General features: G+C 45.9%; 1 protein-coding gene and 2 long non-coding RNA genes across 4 annotated transcripts in view; 1 reads left to right on the top strand and 2 right to left on the bottom strand.

The window, feature by feature from the left end:
* LOC135387179 (sperm-specific sodium:proton exchanger-like) overlaps window positions 1-27000 on the bottom strand; it is a 207770-nt gene that overhangs the window by 162143 nt on the left and 18627 nt on the right. For both annotated transcript variants that reach the window (XM_064616520.1, XM_064616521.1), the window contains exons 2-4: window positions 23716-23859; window positions 23473-23638; window positions 14555-14636 (exon numbers count right to left, since the gene is read on the bottom strand). In XM_064616520.1, the coding sequence (XP_064472590.1) occupies window positions 14555-14636; window positions 23473-23638; window positions 23716-23859 (392 nt within the window). The remainder of the gene's footprint in view (window positions 1-14554; window positions 14637-23472; window positions 23639-23715; window positions 23860-27000) is intronic.
* Window positions 9119-9855, top strand: LOC135387176 (uncharacterized). The gene is made up of 2 exons (XR_010420914.1): window positions 9119-9235; window positions 9701-9855. It is a non-coding gene; the product is annotated as an uncharacterized LOC135387176 (long non-coding RNA).
* LOC135387177 (uncharacterized) lies at window positions 16785-18648 on the bottom strand. The gene is made up of 2 exons (XR_010420915.1): window positions 18349-18648; window positions 16785-17359 (listed from the first exon to the last, which is right to left on the bottom strand). It is a non-coding gene; the product is annotated as an uncharacterized LOC135387177 (long non-coding RNA).

Genomic DNA, 27000 nt, shown 5'->3' on the forward strand with positions numbered 1-27000 from the left:
GCGTCTTCGATTTCTTGGCGGTTATGAACGACTCTCATGTGAAGGTTCACGTGAAGGAGATGCGAAGTCAACCCGTCGGCTCCGTCCTTAACCATGAGCGCCTTCGAGCACAGACAAAATTTGAAAGGCATGGGATAAGCTTCGAGAACGCGCGTGATTACTGGAGCTATGCTCGGTAGATAGAGTCGCAAATCGTCGACGTTGTCGTCGTGCGGGGAACAGAGAAGCGTGTACCTAGTAGCCGTTCCGTCAAATGCCTCATCTGTGACAAAAAAAGGAAGGAATCGTCTCTCCGTGACGGAGGGATGATTCTCTACGACGTGTTCTCTCAATTCAACGATTCTACGACCCTGGACAGGCTCAGCTTCGTTTCGAAATTCCGGGCTTGCATCTGGTGATTCATCTCGAACCCTACCAGACAGAGGAATGAAATCTGCATACGACTGATCCCCTTCCCACATGAGCAATTCGTCGTCGTCGTCGTCCGTTTCAGGTATTACGAAAGGCGGACTACTGACTCTGTCGTCGTCATCTGAAAGGACGACTGGGCTATTACCGAGATTCTCTATTCTAGCTTCGTGCTCTCTTTCTACGGCCACGAGCATGGCATCGATGGGGTCGTACTGACATACGAGACAGCGCGGCACTGCGGTCAAACAAAATCAGTACGAGATTCCCCCTCACGAAACAATGCTCACTTTTCCCTTCAGTTGAGGAACGCTTGAGATTGATGATGAGAGAGGATGGGATGAGTTCCTGTGTTCAGTGTCATGCGGTGACAGCGGCTATTGGTTCCTGAAAAACAATGTCATACATAGAATACACTCTCACAGCAGAGACGGTCAACTTACATTTTGGTCCACGAAACAACTCACGTCGTGGATGGATGGATGCCCCTCGTGGGCTGTCGATCAATCGTCGTAGAACCAGCGCACCTTTTATAGTCGCTACACCGCTCTCCTCCTCCTCGCATTGCGACGGTGTCGTCTGTACTTTGACCACCCCGCCTTCCGTCTTTCGCGCCTTTTTGCGATGTCGCATATGACAATGATACTATCGACGTTGAATAAAACATTACACTAATTTCTAGCTAACACTCTGGGACGACTTGTACATGACGACGAGAAGACCCAGAGTGGGATTCGAACCCAGGATCCTTCTACACTGGGCGCGACACACTAACCACCAATCTAATTTGTACTGCGTGACGTTTTTCGTATTGCGGGGTTCGTGTCTACACACGTCACAACATGTTCAAACACGTCCAAACATGTTCAGACATGTTCAGTGACGTCACAACATGTTCAAACACGTCCAAACATGTTCAGACACGTTCAATGACGTCATAAGAGGAAGAGAGAGGAACGAGTGTGTCCAGGGGCGACTTCGCCGCCCGTGTCTGAACACGTCCAAACATGTTCAAACACGTCTTAACATGCCCAAACACGTTCAATGACGTCATAGAGAGTGAGAGGCAAAGCTTTACTATAAATGTCGAAGCGAATGGCCGATCGTCATTCCATCATGATCAGCTTGGTAGATCCTCGTAAGTAATACCCATGACGTCATCATCATCATCGCCGAAATGTTTGAAGAGTTTCGTTTCCAGTGTACAACACTTTTGCTGCGCGTGAAGTCGGTTTTTTCCCGCCTCACATATTTCGGGAGATTGGCAGGGCCCGCTTCTTCTGCACCAATTGCGGTGGATTGTGGTCCAAAGGTACGCTTCCTCGTTATTTTTTTTTAATACGTTCTATAATCGTTCACTTTTTTTTTTCAGAGCAAAAGCATTGGACGGACCGATTGATTCGCCCGTTTCTCGGCTGTCGGACGGTACCGTTCGACGTACGTTGCGAAGGACTTCGACTATTGAAGGAAGATGGAGAAGATGGACCATCAGTGTCACTCTGTGACTGAAGAAGATTGTACGTGCGTGTGTGTTTGAGATATAAAAACATGCGTTTCTCACACTCCTTTCGTTGCAGATTACGAATGGCTACTGACGGGAGATCTACCCCTGGTCCTAACCTTCAAGCCTCCTCCAAAGACCTTCTTTTTGCGAATCGGCGATCAACTGACTACCTGTCGCTGCGGTGGACTCTGGTCGAGAAACCCCAGCCATTGGTTAGACTCGAGCCTTCGTTCGTATTTGGGCTGCCTTCCCGGCTACGAAACCAAAGCTGGAGCCTAATTCATGTGTAACGAGAAATAAAAAAAGGTTGTCTACTCTCATTCCGTCTCAGTCATGATGACGCCCGAGCAGAGGTTTGCCACCTTTGTGCAAACGCGAATGTATCGGGACTTGCTGCGATTACGCGATTATATTCACGGCGATAGCTGCGAGGGAGACTTTCGCTCGATTCTCAAGACGATACCCTTACGTCTGTTCACCGTCAGTGGGAAGATTGCAAAGAAAATGAAGCGATTCGTAGATTACAAGCTCGAGCTGTTGGAAAAGTATAGACGAGGAGAGACAGTCGACCCGTGTCTCATCAACGCGGGTTTCAACCGACCTATCGTCCGTCGCTACTGGCTTCTCCACACATCCCTCGACGTCACGGTGCAGACCGGCGACGACGGCGGTGAGCGTCGGGTCAGCACGTTGGAAGATCGTCTCGCAAGGGTCTTGTGTATGTCGTGAATAAATAGGCTATTTTTTACGAAACGAGTTCGCTCACGAGGAGACGTTTTATTGTTTCGTCATTCTCTTCGAGGTTACAGGAAAACGTGGATACACAACTTTTCAAGCTGTAGCGTTTCGACATGCGCGTGGCTACGTAGATACAAAAAAGCCCGCAGTAAGGCGAAAAAGGCGATTGAATACACTTGTCGTTATACTCGTCCACTACAGGTAAAGTCTTTCGAAGGTTTGCTTCGATGGGGGGAAGTCCGTAGCTGTCGAAAAACACGGCAGACCCGTCGTAGTTTTTCAGGTAGAGCACCCAGTGCTGCCCGCGTCTTCTTCGCTCTTCCGTATTGATGATTAAATAACCGGGCTTGCGTAAAACGAAGGCTTCGTTGGAAGCGCAAATGCCTCTCAGCATGGAGGAAGCGAGGGGGTTCAGGGACACAAGTTCCAAGATGTCGCTCTCGTACATCTTTTCTTATGGGAAGGTGACCGTACGGTCCTTGTCGACGTACATGAGCTTGGGACACTCGGAAATCAAGAGGACGGTGACCGCGTGTGGAAGGGCTTTAGCGAAGCGTAATTGCAGGCGAACGTTTCCTTTTCGCCACTCGTTCAAATGCGAAGGAGAAGAACACTTGTCCACGTCCAAGTTGAAGTAGAGAAGGAACCCATTCGTTTTAAATCGCTCGTAGCTATACTTGAAATGTTTCTCTCCCAGTTCTTGCAAGAAGTTAAAGTAGGGAATTTTGACGAGGTCGTTCTGAAAATCGTACTCGGCTCGCACTTGCTGGCCGTCCACGGAGAGCATCGAATGAGACAGGTCGTAATGACGGAATTTGTAGGGGTTCGATTGGATGTCGCCGAGAAAGTCGGACGTGGCGAGCAGGGCGACGCATAATTTGGAAGGTACCCTTTCGGGGTAAACGTTTTCAAAGTGAGCGTCCAAGCTCCCGGCACTCAAGCTCCGCACCTTGGTTTCCAATCCGCGTAACACGTAGATGGCCGGCGTGGTCTGAAGCCGCTGCTCGTATTCCAAAAATAGGGAAGGTGCCAGCGTCACCTTTTTCAAGTGTAACGTCATTTCTTTAATGTCCACCTCGTAATTGTACGTTTTCTTGTCTTTGGGGACCGATACGAGTTTAAATTCGTCGTTGTTTAACAGGAAAACGACGCGAATTTCGACGGCAGGTACCATCAGGCGCGGCTGTTGAAACAGGTCGGTATTGATCTGTCCGACCAGGTTAAAGTATTTTCCACCCTTCGTCGCTTCGTAACGTTGTTTCGGACCGCGAGACGAGACGTCGTAATCGTCCTTTAAATGTTCGTCGTCCTCGACATAAAGTCCAGCCGCGTGCACTGTTTCTTGAGCCGCGGGCGTGGAATGAAGCACCACGTCCAAAATACTCCTGTAGGCGTACAACTCGTTGGAACTGACGAGCTTGTTGTTCGCGTAAACGGTGACCGTCTTAAACATGCCGCTCAACAGGTGGTTTATTGGGAAAACGACATCTTTCTCGTCCATTTCTTCCCCGTCGTCGCGAACAATGCGCACGGTCAAAGACACGAAACTGCCGTAGAGATCCAAGTGTGCCCTTTGCAAATTTTGAATACAAAACTCGATCACGGAATTATTTACTCCGTTGACCGGATAAAAAAGTTGGTACGAAGTATCTTCCACGCCGTATTGAATGGAAGGGGGTTCGAATATCATCACATCACTCGTTAGACAGATCGGCTTCTGTATTTTTCCTTTCGTTAACGTCATGACGGAGCGCGCGCAGCGGATGTGTGACCTTCACGGCGTACCAAAGATATCTGCAGGTGCGTCGTGTGTCGGCGCCTTTTGTTGTCGTTTGCGGCGTTTCTTCCCATTGTTGTTTCCAGAGCCCTCCATGGAATCCAGCACGTCTCTCCCCGTTGCTATGGCCGTCTTTTTTACTGCGCGCGATATTCCTTCGCCATCGGCCAAATTCCGCGCCAAGCGCTTCAACGTTCTCTTGGCGATCGGTTTTATTTGCTGCCAGATGGGAACGATAAACTTGGATATGTTGCTCAACACACCGCCCCCTCGTTGGAAAAGGGGTCCCGTGTACACGGGAATTATTTTGGGGGAATTACGGTACATATTTGAAATGCAACGTTAGATTGGTTCTGCCTTTGGACCGCAACGGCAAACGTCTTCCCGTTTCGTCCGCGAGAACGATCGTCACTGAAGGAATTTCGAATTGAGACAGGTTAAAATACTGGATGTTATCTAACGTGTAGGTGACGACGTGCTTGTCTTTCTCGTAGTAAAAGGGTAGTATTTTTAATATCGGTTTTTTCCCGCTCCCCACGTACGTGGGTTCCACGATATCCGTGTACACGATTATGTTGTGAAACGGGGGTTCCAGGAGTACCTCGACGGAGCTCGTGGCATCCTCATCCCCCGTGAACACGGTACGCGATTCGAAGCCCAAAAGCACGGCCAGGTACTCGGAAAGTCTTAGGGTGGAGGTGCCCTCGGAAAGCCGAATTTTACATTTCTGTTCGGTTCCGTCGAAGCTGAAGCGCGCGCGTTCGCCTACGCGCTGATTAATCGCATTTAGAAGTGCTTGCGGCGTCGCATAATAGCCGGGAGGCACATGTACTTGCAAAGATCGAGGAATTTTCGTCTTGATCGTGAAAGAAAATTGACGCGCTACGGGGAGAGAGACGCGTAGCGTTTCTTCATGTCCCTCGACGGGTGTGAGATGTAGCAGCTTGACAAAGGGTTCCGGTACGTGCAACCCTTTCGGTGTTTTCAGAGAGTACACGTTATCCGCGAATTCTAGCGAGGCGTCCAGCTTGTGCGTCTGGAAATACTTGTTGAGTGTGTTCCGTAGGGACGTGGTTTCCGAATTCAGAGTGACGTCGCCGAAAGCGACGGCGGCTGCGGCGTGCTCCAATAAGATGGAGGTGGCTTCGCGTTCGCTCAATTTGGGGGGTTTCACCGCACGACCTGCTTCGCGGGACGCTAGCGAGGCGTCGAGCGCTTGCGCGAGCCGAGGGTCTAATTCCACGGCTTTCACGTCCACGGGTAAGACGAAGTCGTATCGCGATTTATTGTACGCGAAAGAAACGTCGAATTCCGAAAGGGCTTTTCCCAAATCCCTCTCGAGATCCGAGGTGACACGAAAAGTTCTGCCGGCTTCCACCGTGTCCTCGAAAGAAACCTCGATTTTCGCATCTTGCCTTTCGTACCCGATATTTAAAAAATCGTTACTTATGCTGAGATCCATCAGACCGACTTTATACCGATTCGAGAGCTGAAGCGGACTATCGAAAGCTACCGTGAAGGCGTTGAGTTTATTCGAGGGAAACTTATCCATGCTGGCGTTCGAGAGCAGGTGGACATAGATGTCTGACATCATTTCCCAATCTTGACCACGTCGCTGCTCGGCACCCAACTGTCGTGTTCTTTGTCGTAACCGAACCAGCGAACCAAGGAGAAGCTCTGACCGTTCACCTGCTTCTTCCTCAGCACTTTCGTTACTGGCCAAGGCTGATTGGCGTCTCGGGTTACGACGAGTACCTCCTCCGGGTAGAAAGATCCGTCCACTTCCTTACCCCGGTAATCTTCCAGGTGTACGACGGGAGGAGAGGTGTCTCTCAGGCGGGAGACGGTGAAAATCTGAGGCGACCAACTCCCTTCCGAGCTCTTATGAAAACCTTTTCTGTGAAGTAGGACCCTCACTTTATCCCCCAGTTTGAGCTTCTTTTTCACGGAGGGTACGACGGGCTTCCCATTTATCTTATTGAACAGCTCCAATTCGTTTTCGGGCGTGACTTCGGACGGGCTGATGCCCAAAGTCCTGTGTTTGGTGGTGGTGTAGTCGCGCACGATCTTGGGAAGCGCGGAAACGAAGTGGTATTTTCCCGTTACTCTAAAATAACGGAATATTCTGTCGCGTAAAGTGCGTATGACGCGCTCTGCCTGCGACGCTTTGATTACTGGAGAGAAGGTAGAATACATCTGTACCTTCTTTCGCGAGAGATACTCCTTGACGGTCTTGTTGTAGAATTCCCCGCCTCTGTCGCAAAAGATGCGTGTAGGTACGTTACCTCCCCGAAAAAGTCTTATCATGGCCCTTTTCATTTCGGCGGGGCGCTTCGTCTTTAGCGGGAGGGTGCGCAGAAAGCGGGAGAGGGAATCGATTGCCACGAGAATGTAGCGGTAGCCACCGTTGAATCTCTTGTATTTTGAAAAATCGGCGAGGTCCATTTGCCACACGTCGTTGATCTTGAGCGCGATGATGCGTCTCCTATTAAACTTTCTTCTGACCGGATGGTGGAGCGTGTAGGCATCCAGCTTTCTCAGAATGGCGAGAGCCTTCTTTTTGCTCAAGTGATGCGCTTTTCTATAGCGTTCCACACCCCCCAAACCACCCTCTGGTTTCTCATATCCCTCCATAAGTCGTCCACGCAATGGAGGCTTGCTGCTGCTGCTGCTGTTGAGGCTCGCGAGATTTGGGTAGAGAAATCAGACGCAATAGTTTCGAGACTTTGGGGAACCAGGAAGGTTTCTTTCCCGTCTTACGTTGCAACAAATAATTGACGAGTTCGTAAACGGAGGAGTGTCTGATGGGCTTGCCCGACACGGAGACACAACCCTCGCGATCCCAGGAAAGAACCTTCTTTAATTCCGAGACGACCCTTTCCGCTTCCTCTTCGTCCACCTCTGGAGAGAGGAGTGAATAGTCAAAGTCATTTGTAGCGTCGGACGCCTTGTTTTTATTGTCGTAGGGGTCAAATCCGTACTGCTTGAGTATGCGATACAGTGCTTGCAGTATGAGTTTCACTTTGACGTCGTCACTCTCCTTCGAGGAAAGAATGTTTCCGATGGAGGAGGTCACTTCAATTCTCTTGGCCATTGGCGAAAAGGTTCAACACGGCGGAAAGCAGGAGAGGAACCACCGACGAAAGCACGCCCTGTCCTCGCTGCTGAGACAGATAGCGCTTCAAACGTTGCGGATTCTTGTGAATCTTTTTGTAGGCGAGCCGTCGTAAAAAGCGTTTGTGCTTCTTCAAACGCGCGAACGTATCTGGAGCTAGAGCCACCTTTCCGTTCAATACATTGAGGCAAATTTCGGAGAGGTGTTTCATGTCGGACGAGGACGAACGTCTCAAGACGTCGCGACGGCGTGGAGGGGGTAGAGTGGAGAGTACTTTGAGTAAAGTGAGGTGAGGGCGGAGATTCATTTCGGAGCGTAGATATATTGACGTTCTCCCGGAAAGATATTGCTACGCAACCTGTGATCCTCGTGCGTATAGTTGTGAAGATCCACGAGTAAATATGCGTGGGGCGACGACATCGCTTGTTTATATGCGTCCAGAAAATACTCCAATCTTTTTCTGCCAAATAGCTGTTGGCCGAAATGTTCCATCTGGTGCACGCTGCGCACGGTGCGCCACAGGACGACGTAACTGGCGTTGTAGGATATTGTTCTAAAATGGCTACTGTCGAAAAAGATGTTTTGAACGAGTAAGAAGATCGAGGCGTTGGCGTGGTGAGAACCCCGAATGAAAAGATCGGTCACCTCCTTCAAGGAACCGGCGTCGGTCATGTGATCGTCGACGACGATCAGCGTAGCGCGCGACGTGTCCCACTCTCGCGGTAGCTCCTTGGTAAATTTTACGGAGTCCCCGAATTCGTCCTGCATGCTCGGCGAAGCATATTTCTGCACGTAGAATATTTGTGACGGAGGCTTGTCTACCACGTCGTTCAGGTTCCTCAACACGTTAGCAACGAAAGTAGATTTGCCGCACATGGAGGGGCCGCTTAAGATACAGCGAAAGGGATGACGGAAACGAAAAGGTTCGGGGGAAGACATGTTGCGTGCGTACACGTTGCACGAAGAAAAAGAAGAGACTGAGACTCGAAGAGAAATGTATCGCTTTTATTTACACATCCTCGTAGTCGTCCTCTACATCGGAACTGCGTTCCCAATACAGATTGTCCAGGCTAAAGTTGGACTTCTTTTTCGCCAGTCTGTCCGCTGCTAAGATGCGGTCGAGCGTCTTCATCTTGTCCTGACACATTTCTTGACGCGCTTGCAACCATTCCAGGCGGTGGACTTGAAAGGCTTCCTCCACGATGCCGCGAATAAATTCGCGAAGTTCTTCGTTTTTTGTCTTTTCCTTGCGACGACGAGAAGCGCAGGAGAATAAACCACACATGGCGTTTTTCACGTATCGGTCAGAATGATGACGCGAGCGCGGTGCGCGCTGCCTTTATAGAGATCAACGCGCGCGCGCAAAGAACGGAGAATGAAAGCGAAACTGAAAAGCCACCCGTCGCCGCTAGGAGCGCGCGCGCAGCAGAGAGCCGAAACCGAAAACACCCGCGGCCGGCGCAGAGGGAGCTAGCAGCGCGCGCGCGCATGCGCGGACGGGTGGAGCAGAGGGCGCGCGCGCATCCATAGCAGCCGCTGCGCGTCGCCTCTCTCAGTTTCTCTCGGACCGTCGCGGAAGACGGACGTGCGCTCCGCGCGCTCGCTCAGTTTCTGGCTGCCTCTCGTAGAGAGCAGACGTGTGTGTTCTCCGCGCTCGCTCAGTTTCTGCCTGGAAGTTGCCGCGGGGGAAAAGGTGAGTGATTTGACGCGCTCCTTTTCTCGTATGTTTGCCGTGTTTAGCGGTGACCGCGCTCGTGCTAAGCCTTTTCTCGCATGTTTAGACTTGTTTTGCGGTGTCCAAGCCTGTTGACGCATGTTTAGCGATGTGTGGTTCCCGCCTTGTGTTAGCTGCGTAGTGTTGAGGTTATGCCCAAGCGCGCTCCTTTTCTCGTATGTTTGCCGTGTTTAGCGGTGACCGCGCTCGTGTTAAGCCTTTTCTCGCATGTTTAGCGATGTGTGGTTCCCGCCTTGTGTTAGCTGCGTAGTGTTGTGGTTAGGCCTAAGCGATCGTCCCCCCGTAAGCCTTTTTCCCCCGATGTGTACTGTTTTCTGTTTAGTAGTAGCGGTTAGACCTTTTCTCTCGCATGCCTAGACTTGTTTAGCAGTGCTGTCATTTTTACCTGCCGCTAGTATCTTGTTCTCTGTCTCTCTCCTCTAGAGCTATGATGGTGGCGCCATCTGGTGTGATGCCTTGCAACTAAGTGGCCACCTGTCGTCGATCTCTGCAACTACCCGACGTCAACAAGCACTGGTCACCCCGGAGCCGTTTCTTCGCCGCGGCATCGTTGATTTTGAATAAATTGTTTCTCTCCACTCTATTTCTATCTTTTCATTTTATTTTCTACCTATTTTTTTTTATTTTTTATCAGCTCAAGTAGCCGGCAACTCACATCTTCGTCTGGACGTGTCTTAGATGGTCCCCAATTAGTGTAATGACTCTCTGGAGGGTCCTGATTAATGTGGGGGGTCCCAATTAGCTCTAATTGCTAATTAATGGCGTCCAGACGAAGATGTGTCTTGCCGGCTTCTTGAGCTGATACATTACTACTCAGAACATCATCTGCCATGTTCAAAAGAACTGGAATACGCCTCTGCAATCTGGAACACATCCCAACATCTCTTAATCGAGAAAGTAGAATTTGTACAGAACCGCACAGTTTGTTGCTCGTGATTATCATCCTTTTTCCAGCTTCTCAACCATTAAAGCCCAACTCTTTCTTACTCCTTTGATTACCAGATGAAAGGTATCAGGCCTGGCATTCTTTCATAAGTTATATTAGGGTCACCCTCCCTCCCCACCCCACTTACTGTCAACCCCCTCACAAGTTACTTCCAAGACTTGATGACCCGCACAAAGTACTTGCTCCACCTACACACACACACACAAAGAAGAAAAAATACCTCTACTCTCCGCACCAGCTGATGGTGTCAAACTGGAATGACCTTCCTGCCCACAGAGCATCAGAACAAAATAATATTGTCATTTATTTCCAAGTGCTATGATCATTTTCAGATCGAATGAATTTCTTTGTGGTGAGTGAACGAATTTTGTGCATTTTTGTGTACATCATTTTGGTATTTGTCTTTTTTGGATACAAAGCTCCCCTCTTTATGTAAATCCCTTGACAAGGGTTTTTAAAGTAAACAAATGAAATGAAGAACTTCGTGATACTTTCATAGTTGGAGCATTTTTAATGCATATTTTAAAACAGTGGCTGCTAAAAATGTGTCAGACACCGTTACAAAGGCTGCCGTCTGTATCAGGTGAATCATGATTTTTCCCAGAAGCCCAATAATGTATAACGCTGCATCACATATGCTATTTTGGAACAATCTCTGCAGACATATTATGAAGATATTATCTGAGTGCCACAATAAACTATATGAACCACATTTCATGTTACATCATCTTTGACTGCAACATGCCTATTTGAGTATTTGAGCAGCCCAAGATACAAAGCTTGGTTCCTCAAGGTCTACATCCTACTCGAACTGGGTGCGCACTTTGCACACAAAAGGAAGATTGAGAATGAAAAAATGGCTATGAAGCGAGCGAGCTGGGGTTTTACATGGGTATAGAAGATTGAGGTTTTCGATAGTCAACTTGTGTAGTGAGGACTTCTGGATGACAAAGAGCAGGAACCGGAGGTCACACACAGGGTTACCTGCATTTCTGCATAACAGTTTACTTCCACATATAACAATCATTAAAATACTTGAGGTGCTTAAACAATACTATTTGGGTGCTATCAGACAGTAAGAGTTCGAACAACACTTACGACGTACTGACTGAATGGGTGGAGAAAAGGATGTGTCAGAACAGGATTGGATTTGTGTCTGTGGTGGAATTGAGAGCCCAATGTAATTCTTACCAGGCGGAGCAGGCTGATGAGATGGTGCTTTGTGCCAGGGATCGGCACAGTGGTTTATCCAGAATCCCAAGCATGGAGCGGTGTTGAAAAAAGTTGGGGGGGGGGGGGAGCGGGGTCATTATTATAGTTACATCATTACCGACATGTGTCTACAGCTGAAATTGCAAGGGCACCCCGTGTAGGGGGTACTTCCACCTAGTATCTTGGGTATTTAAAGCATGTAGTAGTTACTATGGGAAAGGCTTTGCGTATCCTGTTCACCGCGCAGATTGGTATAACGATTCTCTTGTTTTTTAAAGTTTGTACAGCACCCACTCACGAACTGTTGGTATGTAGTGTATCTATTTCCTGTATGAGACACGCAAGCTTTGAACAAAGCTTAAGCTAGTAGGACGCCGAGTATTAATTCAGCTGCACTCTTTCTGAATAAGTGACGAACAATAACGAAAAGTTCAGAAAAAGTATTTTGTATTGAAACGAACCAGCATGATTGTGCATGAGACACGCTTCTTACTTGTGAATATGAGCGCTAGGTTCGTGCTGCACTCGAAGTTCTAAATATGCTACTTTAAGAGCAGCTCCTTGCAACATAAGCACTCGACTTCTTTCGGCATTATTATGCATGAACCACTCCGGCCCCTTTACACGCCGCCGTCAAACACGAAATTTACACAAACTGTTCATGTGTTTCATCATGATGGATGCTGAAAGCTTATCTAACAGTCTGTCGTTGGAACTTCCTCTTCATGCTGAAGTCGATTCGCGGCTCAACATTTCAAAAGCAAGGCGTCCAAACTCTGCTGCACGTAGCAGGTGCCTCTCAGCTGCTGAAAGGTAGTTGAAAAGCTGACTTGTTGACTCCGCTGTGCTTCCACGTTCATATTCAAACAGCACCCAGCAATACGGAAGTTGCGGAAACCACGCGAACTTGCGGTGTGGACTTTCCACCAATAAACGTCGCGGGCGCTTTACGTCATACACATGGGAAAATCGCTGCATAATACCTAGAGGTTTGCGCTGATCGCACGAGTTGAGGGCAGAAATCGAAACCGCTTTTCGGCTCCTTGTTTATAATAGTACGTGGCACCGCAGAGACGAAACGTTTCAGTTGTAACTTGGAGCCACCTTGTAGGTTCGTTATCCATACAAACAAAGACATTGACCAGGTTCTGGTCAGAAATCCTTTAAGTTGCCGCACGCCATTCTTACGCCGCCATGATCGGCTTGAAGTCAAGAAAACATTGACACAATACGATTATATCCGCTCGGTCCCAGTTGCATTCGACGCATTTAAGTGCCTTACTTAGATGACATACACATTTTGTTCGTGAATGACACTCCGGCACAGCGCAGGTGAAACAGCTCGGCCATGCACGGTTTAAGCATGCTGTCGCCCAGACTAGTGTATGCATGAAGAAAAGAAAAAGAAAAATTGCCTTGCCTTCGCTTCTCCTAAATAGAGGTATATAACAACAACAACAAATAAGTTAATGATAATGAATGAGGAAATTGGCCGAGGTATATAACGTCGTTACACAAAATATATGATTGAACCATGATGAGCCATGATGAGCCATTAAGGTACCCATCAAATTTCATACTAGTGGCAACCAAGCTTCCCCGTGGTGCTGCGAGGAAAAATTAGGAAAGTGTGAAACATAAAAGTAAGCATACATTGTATACATACAAAAACATGACGGCCACAGATAAGGTAAAAATTGAAAGGAAATAATCGGCGGGCAGATCACAATGCAATAACGGTACACTACATCCATTAGAATTTTTGTACATCTTTTCAGCGCAGTAAGTACAATGTAAGAAAGAGTTTCAGAGAATCAGTTTTAAGAAACTGATACTAAGAAGAAGAGAGCGTCCGATTTCCCAAAACGCGAACTTCATGGGAACGCAGTATCTGCAGCCTTGTCTTTTATGTTGCTAAAGCAGAGTCACCAGAAACGTTCTTCAGCCTCTTTGGCCGTGAAAGCACACGTTTATTTTGTAGATGTTTTTATCAAACCCGTCTTGCCGTGTTGGTTATCAGAGGAGAATGCCCGCTGAACTCTGATAATTCCCCTCCCTTTCCAGTTTTATTCCTCCTCCCATTTACACGTGCTCAAATGTATCGTCGGTTTTCCTACATGCGAAAGTGTCGATAGGCTAAGCCCTCTTTAAGTGTGATGTCTCATATTCTAGTCGCACTTTGATGCCCTCGGCAACAAAATTGGCTCGCTACAAAACCAAGACATCCACTTTACTTTCCAAACATGGTCCCCCTAGTTATGAAACTGCAGTGGAAAATTACCTAAAACGGATATATTTTGATGTATAAGACTGTGAAATCACGACGGAGCGTGAATTCTACTTCTGTCCCATCGAGTACAATGTGTAAGATTTCAAACGCCGGGGGAACAAAAGCGTTTATAGATATATGAATAATTCCTCTTCGGCATAATTCCTTGTATATAGATCTCACAGGATCCACTGGCGAACCAGTGAAAAGTGTCGACGTTCTCCTTCAAAATGAAATTATACGTTTCTTATGCATTGCGTCTATGGGTGTAATGCAGGCGAAGTACGCTTCAAGTTTTTGTCCGCAAATCTTGGGCATGACAGTATGCAAATACCGATGTTCTACAATTGATTATGTACTGGAACATTCACCGAATCCACGAGCACCAGCAGTTGCTAAAAAGGAGAAGGCCATTCAGTCGTCATTGCTGTGACATGCTGGAGAGCGGGATAAAATGTGTCACAAAAATGATTAGCCATCACCTTCTGTGTGCAGGGAAATGTTACGTGTGTAAGAACAGTGTCAAGCGCCACCGAAGTACTGAAGCGATTTTGGAAACTTTTATACAGGTGTAATGACTGGGGAAAAAACAAATAATAGTGAAAAGACAATGGAAAATTCTTTGTTTGGGCGTCCACACCCTTAAGAAATTTATATGTGACGGCACACAAGGGGCAGGCTGACGATACTCTGAGGACACTGAGGGCTGCTAAAATGACATTTTCGAGACACGTTCATTGTAAAATCTCACAATGACCAGAACATCATCACAATCCGCACACGACAACCATGTGACATCCTTGGAACATCAGTGTGGAATTGTTGGATGTTTCATACAGATCACGCTTACCAAGGCTGTGCATAAGTGTCGGTAGAGTAGATGAGTTGATGGCTTGCACTAGAAACAGAACACCGAGACGAATGGCTTCCTCCTGCAAGTTTCATGTGCCATGAATGTAGCAACGTATGTAGTAAAGTAACCGATGACCTATAGTGGTGTATCGCCAAACGTACGTAGACCATTCTCCCTACTAGCCATCCACACGCCCAGGTAAACCACAGTTTATTAGAAGTAAGTAAAATATGGTCAATATGCGGATACGGTTTTCCATGTGTGATATTCGTTGTAAAGTACAGAACCCACGCGTTGTGTTTCTGATGGGAATAACATTCATACAAATCAAAAGTTATGTCCGTCCATCTCTCACGCTGGGACACATCCATGTCCCAGATAGGCTCCTCCCCCTGTTTTGAACGAATCATGACACATAATGATATCATTTGGAATGGTGGTTGTCTAGGTGCGTGATATGTGGTGAAATTCTATTTTAACAGTGTAGAGCCTCATGATTCAGAGGTCCATCAAAGAGTTGCCCGGGATCACGAAAACATTCTTGAAGTAGTAAGTAGTAAGTGAACCTTGTTCCTGATGTCGCAACCTTGTTACAGATCTACATCGTCCTTCCCTTCTTTATATCAAGACGAAACATAACAGGACCACACAAGGCAAATGCTTATGTGAACAACGAAGTTCGAATCCAGAAAAAGGGCAATTAACAGTAACAGTAATTAACAACTCAAAAAGTAACAAAGGAATTAAAGTAACTTAATTGTTGATGGTACCATCAACATCATCATCGTTACACCAGCTGGCTTGCGCTTTAATGCTTTGTTCGTCGTTGACTTCATTGCTTGTAACTATTTATGTCACAGCTCTGGTCGTGACATCGCGACACACACCCATATCTGGGTATTGGAGTCGACTAAAGCAGCGGCGAAACTTCATTTCAGACTTTCAATACGACAGTGTGGTTTACAATAGAGATCGAAGGCGTATAATTTAAAGGAACCGTAATGTGAATTTCAACCCAGGGTAACCTTATGATTTTATGAAAGCCTACACTCTAAGAAAAACAGGTATGATTTTCTACCCATTTCGGTAGAGCTGCATTGCAACCACATTTCTACTCCAACCAGTTTTACCTTTTGGGTGTAGCTGCAGAGTAGAAACAAACTACAGAGTAGAATCTGCCGTTCTACCAGCTTGGGTAGGATATTCTACCATTTTCTCTTAGAGCAAACGTGAGAGAGAGGAGCAAGGGAAAGGGACGCCGCCGCTTATACCCGCGAGGGAGAAGGTAGAACTACTGTCCCGCTGCAACTTTGGGTAGGAAATTCTACTTTTTTTTTCTTAGAGTGTAGGAAGAGTACATCTCAGTTACGAAATATGCGTCCCGGTCTGTGGCGAAACCGTAATGGCCGAAATGTTTTGGGGACCACGCCGTGTGATGTCGATTTTTCCAAACCTGAATGCCCTCGAGCTTGGGATAGTCTAGCAGTCACGCCGGCAAACTTTTGTTCTTACGAGGGCACGCCGGAGACACAGCATGACATGATGTCATCCGCAGAATCGTCGAAGGAGGAAATATGGTATTGCTCTGAATTGGTATGGTACTGCTCTGGTATTGCTACTGAATCAGCTCACCGATTGCATTTCAAGAAATATGAAATACTGTGGCTGGAGACTGAGGTGCTCCAGGTGTTCTACTGCTACGTGAGAGAAAGCGACGACTACGCGGAACAGCGAAGTGAACAAGTGAGTTCATTCACGTGTGTCTTCAGTTTGTTATCAGTAAAGTTACATATCATAATTTTACGCTGCCCATGGTACATGCAGCAACTTTCGGTATGTTGTCTACAAACAGTTTACCAGGTGGTTCTGGGGACCACTAGGAAAGCACTGCAGAAAAGTCCTCAGAGCATGTGCTGTACATGCCATAAGGGAAAACTTTCCTTCTGAAGAATACAAAGTTTTTTGCCTTTTTGACGTGTGATGCAGTAGGTGCTGTCTGACTATGTGTATGTTTATTCGCTTTAACTGAGGTGAAGCTCTCACTTTTCTTTCAGGTGCTTGTGGGCAGCATTGAACTCCTGCCATCTTCACAGAGGTATACTGGCTGGTTTGGTCGTGAACGCTGCTTCACAACAGTATCCCTTTCATGCACAAAAGAGGTCTGCTATATACCCTTCTGGAGCAACCAGACAGCCACTACACAGTAAAATACATTCTACAGACACCAAAGCTTATAAATATTGCTTTATTGATCACTGTTTTTATGACTGAATATACGAGCGATAGCAGTAAACAAACAAGGAAGGAAGGAGAACATCCTCATACTGTGTCAATATCAATTTGCAAGTGCTTCATCTCCCACCAACCAGTAATACAATGTATGCATGCCTTTTTTCTTCTTTTCAATGCACAGGTGTTTTCTACAAACTCGTTCCAGTCCATAAGCTCTAAGAGAACATAGGCTATCACCTTGCCTATCAAACATCACGACTTCATGACTTCATCAGTATAAGATGGCCTCAGGTGGGGACATGCCAATGTCTTCAACAGAGGCTTCTCTTCAGAGGCATCCCTATCATTGACTCCACAAGCATGTGAAGAAAAATTTTAGACGTTTTCTCTGCACATCTATCTTCGTAACCCTTTCTCAATTTCTCATTATAAATTTCCCATGTTTTCCCTCATACCAGTCCAATTGCAGTCATTGGTGCGGGTTCAAGGCTTTTGCAGACTGCTACTATTTCACAGTAGCTCACATCCTTGCAAGTTGTTGGTGTTTCCTCAGGAGATGATGTACATCCTCTGGAAAAAAAATATCATATGGTCATGACTGAGTGTCTTCCCTATGCTCTTTGTAGCGAAACATGGTCTCTAATGGCTGTCATGGATGTTTATAGCGTGCCGGGTCAAACAGAGACAATTATCTCGAAGTTAGTACACATTGTTTCCTGGATGACAGCTCATTTGTATACGTATAAGCTCATACTTCTTCACATGCTAAGCAGAAGCTCTGGATTTCCCTCAGAATTGGAACAACACCTGTAAAGGTGGTTAAAGTATGTTGTATCCACGGGTTTAGCTCAGCACCTGCACAGGACTTGACCGCAGCCTCAAGCTTTTTTTTAACCCTCTGTAACAAGATCTTGTGGACTACATGGCCCATAAGCATTTCCAAGCATGGCAATATCATATGGAGATTGTTTACTATAAGTAACTACAAGCTAGTTCTTTTTACCTTTCAGGTCATTGTTGCAGATAGAATTATTGTAACAGAAAATTCAAGCACGCAAAGCTCGTGTAACTTCTTTTGTATTATTTTTTTTTTGCATCCTCAATCATTTGTAACAAGAATTTGTATTTTCCCCTCACCACCTTCTTTGTCTGCTTTCTGTAGTGTACATGAGTATAAAAATCTGTACAAAGTGTGTGTGTGTGTGTATCGTACCTGATGAAGAAACGGCAGACTCTATTCGAAAGCTTGCGTTTTACTAAAAAATTATTTGAATGTTTCAGTCTAAGTATTTAAATACTTATCTTATTCACTTGCGAGTGCTAGAGTTTTCCAATTTTTACCTGTTGGTTTCCACTCTATGCTCTGCAACACGGCTGTGAGTTGTTCTGATAATCCTCTACCTGTGTCGCGAGAGGGAGTCAGCAACCTTTCTGGTAGGTGTTGTAGGTGATATCACTTTAATATTAATCGGCTCGAGTAACCAGAGAACCTGGTCAACAACAAATACTACAAAGTGTCATTTGAATCTGTGAAAACATAAGAGGCTATGAATTCACACCTTGGCTGCGCAGGCCCCACTGAAAAGGATTGTGCCAGACAGCAATATGTTCCCTGCAGCCATCTTGTTCACCTCTGGCTGATGTTTCCAAGACAAACTGTGTTCACTTGGGCACTCAGCTTTTGCGGTGAGAAGCGGGGCGATGCACCGTAAGTCCTGCTTTTCTCAAACAGCTCTAATAGTGGAGTTCTGAATTTGATGTACTTCTTCTGGTCTGGTGAAGCAGAGGGCACAACACTGCAAAGTAGAAGAGCTTTTAGTATCAGCACACCTGTATCAGCAGGCTGTGTACCATTCAAAACTGTTGACACAACAGCTGGTTCCACCAGTGGTGAAGATATCATATCATGCACCTGCAGAAGTTAAAATGTTAAACAAAACAAGAGCTTGATCCACGTGTGAGCATGAGGTTGTATGGACAATAGGTGTTGAAATCACTGGATAAAGGTTGAGAGGTGTTGACGGCAAATCATCCGTTCGCAGGCTTTTACTTCCGATTTTCACTTTCTTGTCAGCCACGATGGAAGCCTGTGTCGTTGATATAAATGAATAATACGGTCAGTATCTATAGCGCACAATTTATCTGATGCTTATATTCTTCTGCGAAAACTCAGGGCTCCCTAATGGAAGGGGGATGTTCCGTTTGGTACATTACGCAACGTAGGCATCACAAAAATCAATCTGAATTTGAAATGAACTATATCTATATATGTATTATTCATGTTATCAGTAAATACATACCTCGTGTGCACTGGTGTTCGCATCGTCAGACGTCACAAGGAGAAATACTGGTATCGGAACTGCGGTCCGTTTTGACTCGTCAGAGAAATGGGTTTAGCAAATACGGCGTGGATCACGAATGTCTTGACTAAGCGTTTGCAACCACTTTCGTTTCCGCGCATTATACGTTGGAATCTTGTGGTACACAACGTCCCTTGTCGAAAGAGCACACTTGGTGTATCCCCGAACACTACAGCAGGTACCTGGCATCGCTGTCAGGGGAAGTTCTGTTCAATTTCGCCAGGAAATGAACTTTTTTGCATTCACAAACCTTGCCAGACGCAATAGACGCCGTGCGATATGGTTGAGAGGAGAGCAAACAGATGGCGCTGACAGTATTTGGGATATTGTTTCTTCGATATTTTGAAGAATTGTCCCAGTAATTCTTGTTATTCTAAAAGTAGTGTTTATTGGTAATTGGTATTGGTAGTTGGTTATTAGTTCATCGTGTGTTACTTAGGTATCACGTGACGGGAGTACTCCCATCATGACTTTTTTAGCTGTTGCAGAGCGCAACCTACCGTCCGATTTAAGTTTTCTAATTTATACTGTGTAATAATTAACGCGCTTTGAGTGCTCAGGCTGTGTGTGCAGTATCACACACGCAAACTCCACCAGGTCGCACACAGAAACAAGGGGGTCAAATTTCACTTTATAGTTCCTTTAAGGTCACATGTAAAGAGCGATTCAAGCTCAATTCCATCTACAGCAAAATGATTCAATCCTACTCCAATTCTCTCTGCGAAAGTGATTTTTCAATCCAATGCAGATTCCGCCACACAAGCATAATTCAATCAAAAAACCTCTTCAGGTAAAGGATTCAACCCAAATCCAAATCGTACCTATTAATTGGCTGCCAATCAAATCAAAATGAAATCCGCGTAGTGTTTCATATGTGGATTGGAATTCGTGATTTCAAATCCTTTCCCCGTTTTGTAAAGGCCAAGCCCTCAGTGGTTCGGCCTTAAGGAAGATGAAAGCAAGTTTGAGGAGTATCATGTGCGTTTCAGCATGGTCTCGACAAAGCCGACAAAAGGAGACTTACAACAACCACGTGTTCTAGCTACGCAATTTATCTGCTGAGGCGCAGGATAAGAACGTGTATTTCTAGGTGTCACTACGAAGTTGTCTATGTATGACCTTTTCAGCACATGGGCGTAAAGTTTTCCATCACGGAGATCTTGTCTTCAACGGCAAAAAAGTTGGAGGAGCTTACAAGGTGTAAGCTCAGGTTTCACCGCCTCTTGAACAAGCAAATCGTATCAGAAGCAATACTTCAGAAGAATGGCATAGACGACTCGGCCATCTGAACTACGATGCCCTATCACTCATGGCCAGTAAGCAGATAGTTCGAGGGCTCCCAAGGTGTTTACCTGCACCCACAGATCGTTCCTGTGAACATTGTATCGTTGGAAAATTCACGCGGCTGCCATTCAAGTCTACCAGCCATGCTCCCAGACAAACGGTCAACGAGCTAATTCACATGGACTTGTCCGGCCCTTTTCCATCCTCACTCGCAGGTAGCAGGTATCTACTTGTCACCGTTGATGATTGTAGCCGAAAGGTTATTGTGCATTTTATGAAAGCTAAAGCGGAGACAGCGTCGACTGTCCAAGCGACGATCACGAAGACTGAAATTAAAACCGAAAAGCGGGTACAAAGAATACGGACTGACAACGGTGGTGAATTTCTTGAACAGGATGTGCATGAAAAGACAATGCCTTACTCTCCAGCACAGAACGGCATAGCCGAACGTACAAATCGCACACGCGTCGAAACTGCCCGCGTACTACTCGCGGAGGCAAAATTGCGTGCTGTCTTCTGGGCTGAAGCGGTAAATACAGCAGCTTACATCAGGAACAGGTGCAGCAAAAGGATATTGCAAGGACTTACTCCTGAGGAGATTTACACCAATCGCAAGCAAACGGTTGCCTTCCTGAAAGTGAAAGTGAAAGTGGGTGCCTCGCATATACATGGATTCCGACACATCGCAGGTCCAAACTTGACGACAGGAGCACATCCAGCATTTTTTTTTATATTGCGATGACAAGGGTGACAAGTATGATTGCAAGGGATATAGGTTGTTTGACCCTCAACGTAAACGAGTCTTCGTCAGCCGAGACGTTCGCTGCCTGAACAGCGCAGTGGTTCAGAGCTTCTTCACGGTTCCAACCAACACGAAACCGAGCAGATGCTCAATGTTCCTTTCTACGAGCCCACCACCGCCTCTGTTCACGATGACACCACACCAAATACCACGACGCCCACAACGTCACACATGCGTCGTGACACGCAAACGTCAGACAACTCTGCCATTCGGAACAGTTCTTCTATAGATACTTTCGACGATTCCACCGAAGACGATGCTCTTGAATTACGTCGCTCTACTAGACTTTCGCATCCTCCTCAGAGATTACAGGTGGACCCGAAGAAGAAGAGTTATACTGATCATGAGATTATACAGGAAGTAATAGAACGACCGGCCAAAACCGTTGAACCACGAGAGCCATCCACCTACGCAGAGGCTATACCATCCCCTGAATCCTCAAAATGGAAACAAGCCATGGACATTGAATTACAGTCATTACACGAACATGGTACCTGGACCCCAGTGGATAAAGAGCCCGGAATGCAAGTAGTCAAATCAAAATGGGTCTACAGGACAAAACGCAACGAAAAGGGGATGTTACAGAAATATGAAGCGCGTCTTGTAGCCGTAGCACAGCCAGACGCGTCTTGTAGCCGAGCCAGTCAAGCACATGGCGTCGAATGCTATGAAACTTTTTCACCAGTAGTCAAGCTCAGCAGCCTTCGATTGTTACTACCTTTGGCCAATGAAGAAAACCTGGTGATGCGTCAATTCGCTGTTAAAACGGGGTACTTTCACGGTGTCCTTGAAGAGGAAGTGTATATGGAGCAACCGCCTGGGACTAGTACCACTTCCACTTCCGGAAAAGTATGCAAACGAGAAAAATCTCTCTACGGTCTGAAGCATTCCGGTAGAACATGGTACCAAACTCTCGACAGAACGCTACAGGGTCTTCACTACAGGAGGCTGGAAACTGACAGATGCGTGTACATTTTCCGCAACACGAATGAAACAGTCATCCTCAGTGTATACGTTGACGACATCCTAATGAGCGAACAATCATCATGTGCTTAACAAGGCCATTGGAACTCTGGGAAAAAGGATTGACTTGAAGGACCTAGGTGAGCCAAAATATATCCTTGGCATAGAAATCAATCATGATAAAGTCTCTCTGAAGATAAGCTTGAGCCAAGAGAAATACATCTCAGAGATTCTCGCCAAATTCGACATGCAAGATTGTAAGCCTGTCAAAACGCCTATAGTGAAAGGACATTCCGTGACATCAGGACAAACGAGCGAAGATTTCCCTGACACAAGTTACGACGGTGTTGAAACCCAAGAACAGAGGGATTCACACGTACCCTATCAGCAACTCATTGGAAGTCTAATGTACTTGGTACAAGCTACAAGACCAGACATAGCTTTTGCTGTAAGCTATCTGAGCCAATTTAGTACTAGCTATACTCACTTGCACTGGAAAATGACCAAACGAGTGCTTCGCTATTTCAGCGGCACCAGAAAGACCGGAATAACATACACCGCTTCCGGCTTACCAATTGTTGGTTACACAGACGCTAGCTGGAACGAAGATGTGACGAGAAAATCCAGGAGCGCTTATGTGTACGTGTTGTCAAAGCGTGCAATTAGCTGGAAATCCTCAAAGCAGTGGGTGATTGCACTTTATACATGTGAAGCGGAATATGTGGCACTCACCGAAGGCATAAAACAAGGCAAATGGATAAAAATGTTTTTAGCCGAACTTGGATTTGGGAAGTTCTGCGTCGGAGAACTTCAAATGTACTGCGACAACCAATCGGCGATCAAGCTGATTGAGAATCCTGTCTTTCACCAACGCTCCAAGCATATTCGCCTCAAATACCTCTATGTGAGAAACGAATTGGAGCACAGAGAGTTCCAGGTATCCTTCGTCCCAACTGAAGAAATGACAGCTGACGCTCCCACCAAACCTGTATCGAGCGATAACAACATTTCTTGTGCGAGGGACTGCGGGCTGAATATACCCTGACGAATATGATTTGGAATTTCTACATATCAGCCGGTTTGAGGGGTAGTGTGTTATTGCCATAAGTTCACCCCGGCTGATACGTCACACTCATCATCTTCATCACCGTATTGGTTTCGGTTTATTAAACAAACGGCTGGCTGCAGCAACGCTGGTGCTGCTTCTCGTTCCTTTACTTAGCACGCAGCCAGCGAAGCGCACGGCCGTGTCTTCTCTTACATTCTTACAGTACCTTGAGGGCAAAGTCCACGTTGATGTTATTTTGCCACCGGGACAAAGAGATTCCCATCATAACTGCGCCTTTGAAGTTAGTCCAGATGAGTACCACACATTGTTTCCAGTTGAGCATGTATCCCGTGGAGCATAGCACTGGATACAGCACAGTCACCATCAGTGCTCTACAAAGGAAGGGTGCCAGTATTAAGACCGAACAAATCTTCCACGATGCTGCAATGTAAGGAAAGCTGAGCGATACCTGACGGCGAGCTTGGCGAAGTAGCTGTGCATTACGGCGTTGATGTCCTCCCAATGGACGAAACTTATCGAGTCGCGTCCCACTTTGAACGCCGCAAGAAAGACGATGATAAGATTGAAACAATAGCGGAGCAGGGACCAGAATCTAATGGAAGAAAACGCGGTTATTTTTCATAGTAAAGTTACGCCAGTTCCTGGAGAGATTAACCGTCCGATGCATTATCATCAATTTTTTTTAGCGTGTTTAGTGTTTTTCAGCGTAAAGGCCATTGCAATACGTACACTATGGAAAAGAAGTACTACTTCTATACAGCTATCGACGCCCGCCACCGGCTTCATCGGTTCCACCTGGGCTTCTCCCTCTTTGGGGTCGTGTATTTAGCTGAGTCGACTGGTATATAGGGTAGGCCTATGCTAGTACTGTCTTGACTGTCGCGTGGCGTCACAAGCAGGTAATACATATAAAGCTTCAGACCAATTGATTTCTCATCAGTCATCATAGTGTGAAAAGTGCTGTTAGCAAATGACACCATCGCAAGGCCCATGTAAGAGCCAGATCTTTTCCTCGACAAGAACGTAACCTGATCTCCAGTCTCTTTAAATCCCTCAATACACGAAAATCTGTTATGTAACGCGGCACGTCCGTCATTCTCGTTTATATATTCGTTGCATGCTGATGCTCTCGCTGTCATTCGAAATGTTAGTCCGTTGATATCGGAAAACTCGCGAAGACCTCAAATACAAAGGCAATACAGTGCGTTCTTGTCTACAGTTGGTAACAGCTGATTATACGATTTTATTCGTGTTCTTTTTTTTAATTTAGAACTGTGCAAAACTGTGCAGGAGAGAAGGCCAGAAAAACTTAGCGGTCTCCCTGCTGATGGGACGAGGAGTAAAGCGATAACAATCGTTGAACTGCTAACAAAATGCGGAGATAATTTTAAATTGCGCGCAGTGGTATGCAGATATATGTAGGAGCAGAACTGCAATGGGTTATGATGTAATGCTAGAGAGAATAACGCGCTGGGGGACTTGGCGTGAAGAAATAAGATTCACCTTCCCGAATTAGAGGATAACTTTTTTTTATTCAAGTCGATCTTGTCTGTTTCTTCTTCGTTGTGTACACGGGTTTAGCATAGGCATAGTAAAGGCTTCTGAGCGCTAAAATGCGTTATATAATCCGTGCACTCCAGCGTGTTGAGTACTCTTGCAAATAAGTGCTGGTATGTTTTACAGAATCGCTACGTTTGAGTGTGTCGGGATCCACTGATCTCTATCTATAAAGGCTGGATGGCGCATGGGAGAGGGGCTCGCGGGGGAGAGGCGTGCATTCGGGCCGCCATGTTGGGAGGCCCTAAAGCGCAGTGTGCGTCCATAGAAAACAATGGGAGGCAACGGAGATTGTGAGTATTTATAGCGCTGCAGGCGTTGATCGTTGCTTGTCATCACACAATTTTGTAAGGTGCCAGTATACTGATGTATCCTAACAGTGTTTCACAGGTGTCCTGCCGTTCGATTTTTAATTACGTTATGTTTTGCATTCCGAAACTAGACCGTCATAGCAGTGCAGCGCTGGGGATTGTACTACAGTACGTTTCCCAGCCAATATTTCAACAAGAAACGATGTGAGGTTAACAACCACCATGTATGTAATATCCCGTGCTGCGTTCTGGACAAAAATTGTTCCATAAAAAACGGTCCGGGAAAGGATATACTCGCATGGCAGAAAGAGATCGTTCTGTAGAATCACAGCCGTTGTTTTAGCCGTGTATCGGTTTCGTATGATTTATATCAAGCACCGCCGCAGAAAGTGTCTTTTAGTGAACGACTGCGGTGCTTTGCCTCGCAAATATGGACACACCGAAGCAGCCCAAATACGTTGTGAGCGTGATCTAATTGCTTCACGCAATTAGAACACGCTCGTTAGGACAGTTAATCAGGTAGTGATGTAAGCTTAATCAATTAAGTTACTTAAAAGTGGTAACACCTCCTTGAGACGCAAGATTTACCTCTTTTTGAAGTACAGCCCTTCTATGTTTGCTTGTTTCTTCCTTCATTTGTTCTGATTATTTGCAGGCGCGGTTGTGCCAAACTGAATGTCCTTCTCGAGTACTCACATGCTTTTGCTGAATACAACTGCAGCGTGAGCAAAGCTGCTTATAGGAACGGGGGCCTGCTATCCAGTGCTGACTTTGTCATGCTTGTTATGTGGAGCACGTTCGAAAAAATGCAGCTGCACATCTGAAACTCCAATGAGTATCATCGTCATCTAAAAGAGAGCGTCGTAGCACCGTTGTGAGACCAGACACGCTTTCTGAATATCTTCTATGGCACCTTCCGCAGTTTGCACAATTTTGTTCAGCATCGAAGTCTCTCATTGGAACCACTTTGCATTAACTGTGACTCCCATCTTACATTTTGATGTGCAAGGGCCTTCTTGCACTACACACGTATGGTCTGCAACAGGATAATTGCAGCAGGACGATTTGGAGCTTGAAACAGTTGTGATTTTGTCATTTTGGCCCTCGTGTACCCCGTCTGTGAAACGTAAACAAAAAAAATCTAACACGATATGCTTTTGTAAAGAAGGTCACTGATGATGAGTAAAGAGAATATACGAGTTCAAGTTTATTCAATATTTTATATCATTCATTATACTATCCAACATTTTATGTCAAGTTCATACAACATCAAGTTTATTCAAGTTCAAGATTTATTTCTTGCACTTATGCGTTTCAGGATACAATGAACGTGCAGGGAGGTCACAAAAGACTACATTTATTGTTTTATGACCTTGCTACAGTGACAATATATATTTTAGGAATGACAATGGACAGGTACTCTCTCTAAATTTGTAGCACTCAATTTTAGGTTAGAATGAGCAATGAATCGCAACTTCCCTCCTGGTATTTTCTGATATATGATGAATTTTGAATTTAATGTGATCAAATATGTGTTAATATAATAGTATATATAAGAATATAATACGTGATAAATGAATGTGATCAACAGTAGATGTAAACAACACCAGTAGCCAGAGAAGTGAATTCTCAAGAAATAATTTTCTTCTTATAGCATATATGTGCATGCCCTATTAACTGAAACAATTATCACGGTTCTCACGGTTTTAATTTCTGAGAGTGTACTGTAGAGACGGCTTAGATCTACAACAGTTAATACAAGGTATTATATACTGTGAATACGTTTAAAAATCCCATGTGACACATACTTTTTTGGAGGTGCTGTGGTAATCAAAGTTTGTGGGCATTACGCAGGTTCTGCACCC

Source organism: Ornithodoros turicata, chromosome 3 (genome assembly GCF_037126465.1).
Source record: "Ornithodoros turicata isolate Travis chromosome 3, ASM3712646v1, whole genome shotgun sequence".
In the NCBI taxonomy this organism is placed as follows: Eukaryota; Metazoa; Arthropoda; class Arachnida; order Ixodida; family Argasidae; genus Ornithodoros; species Ornithodoros turicata.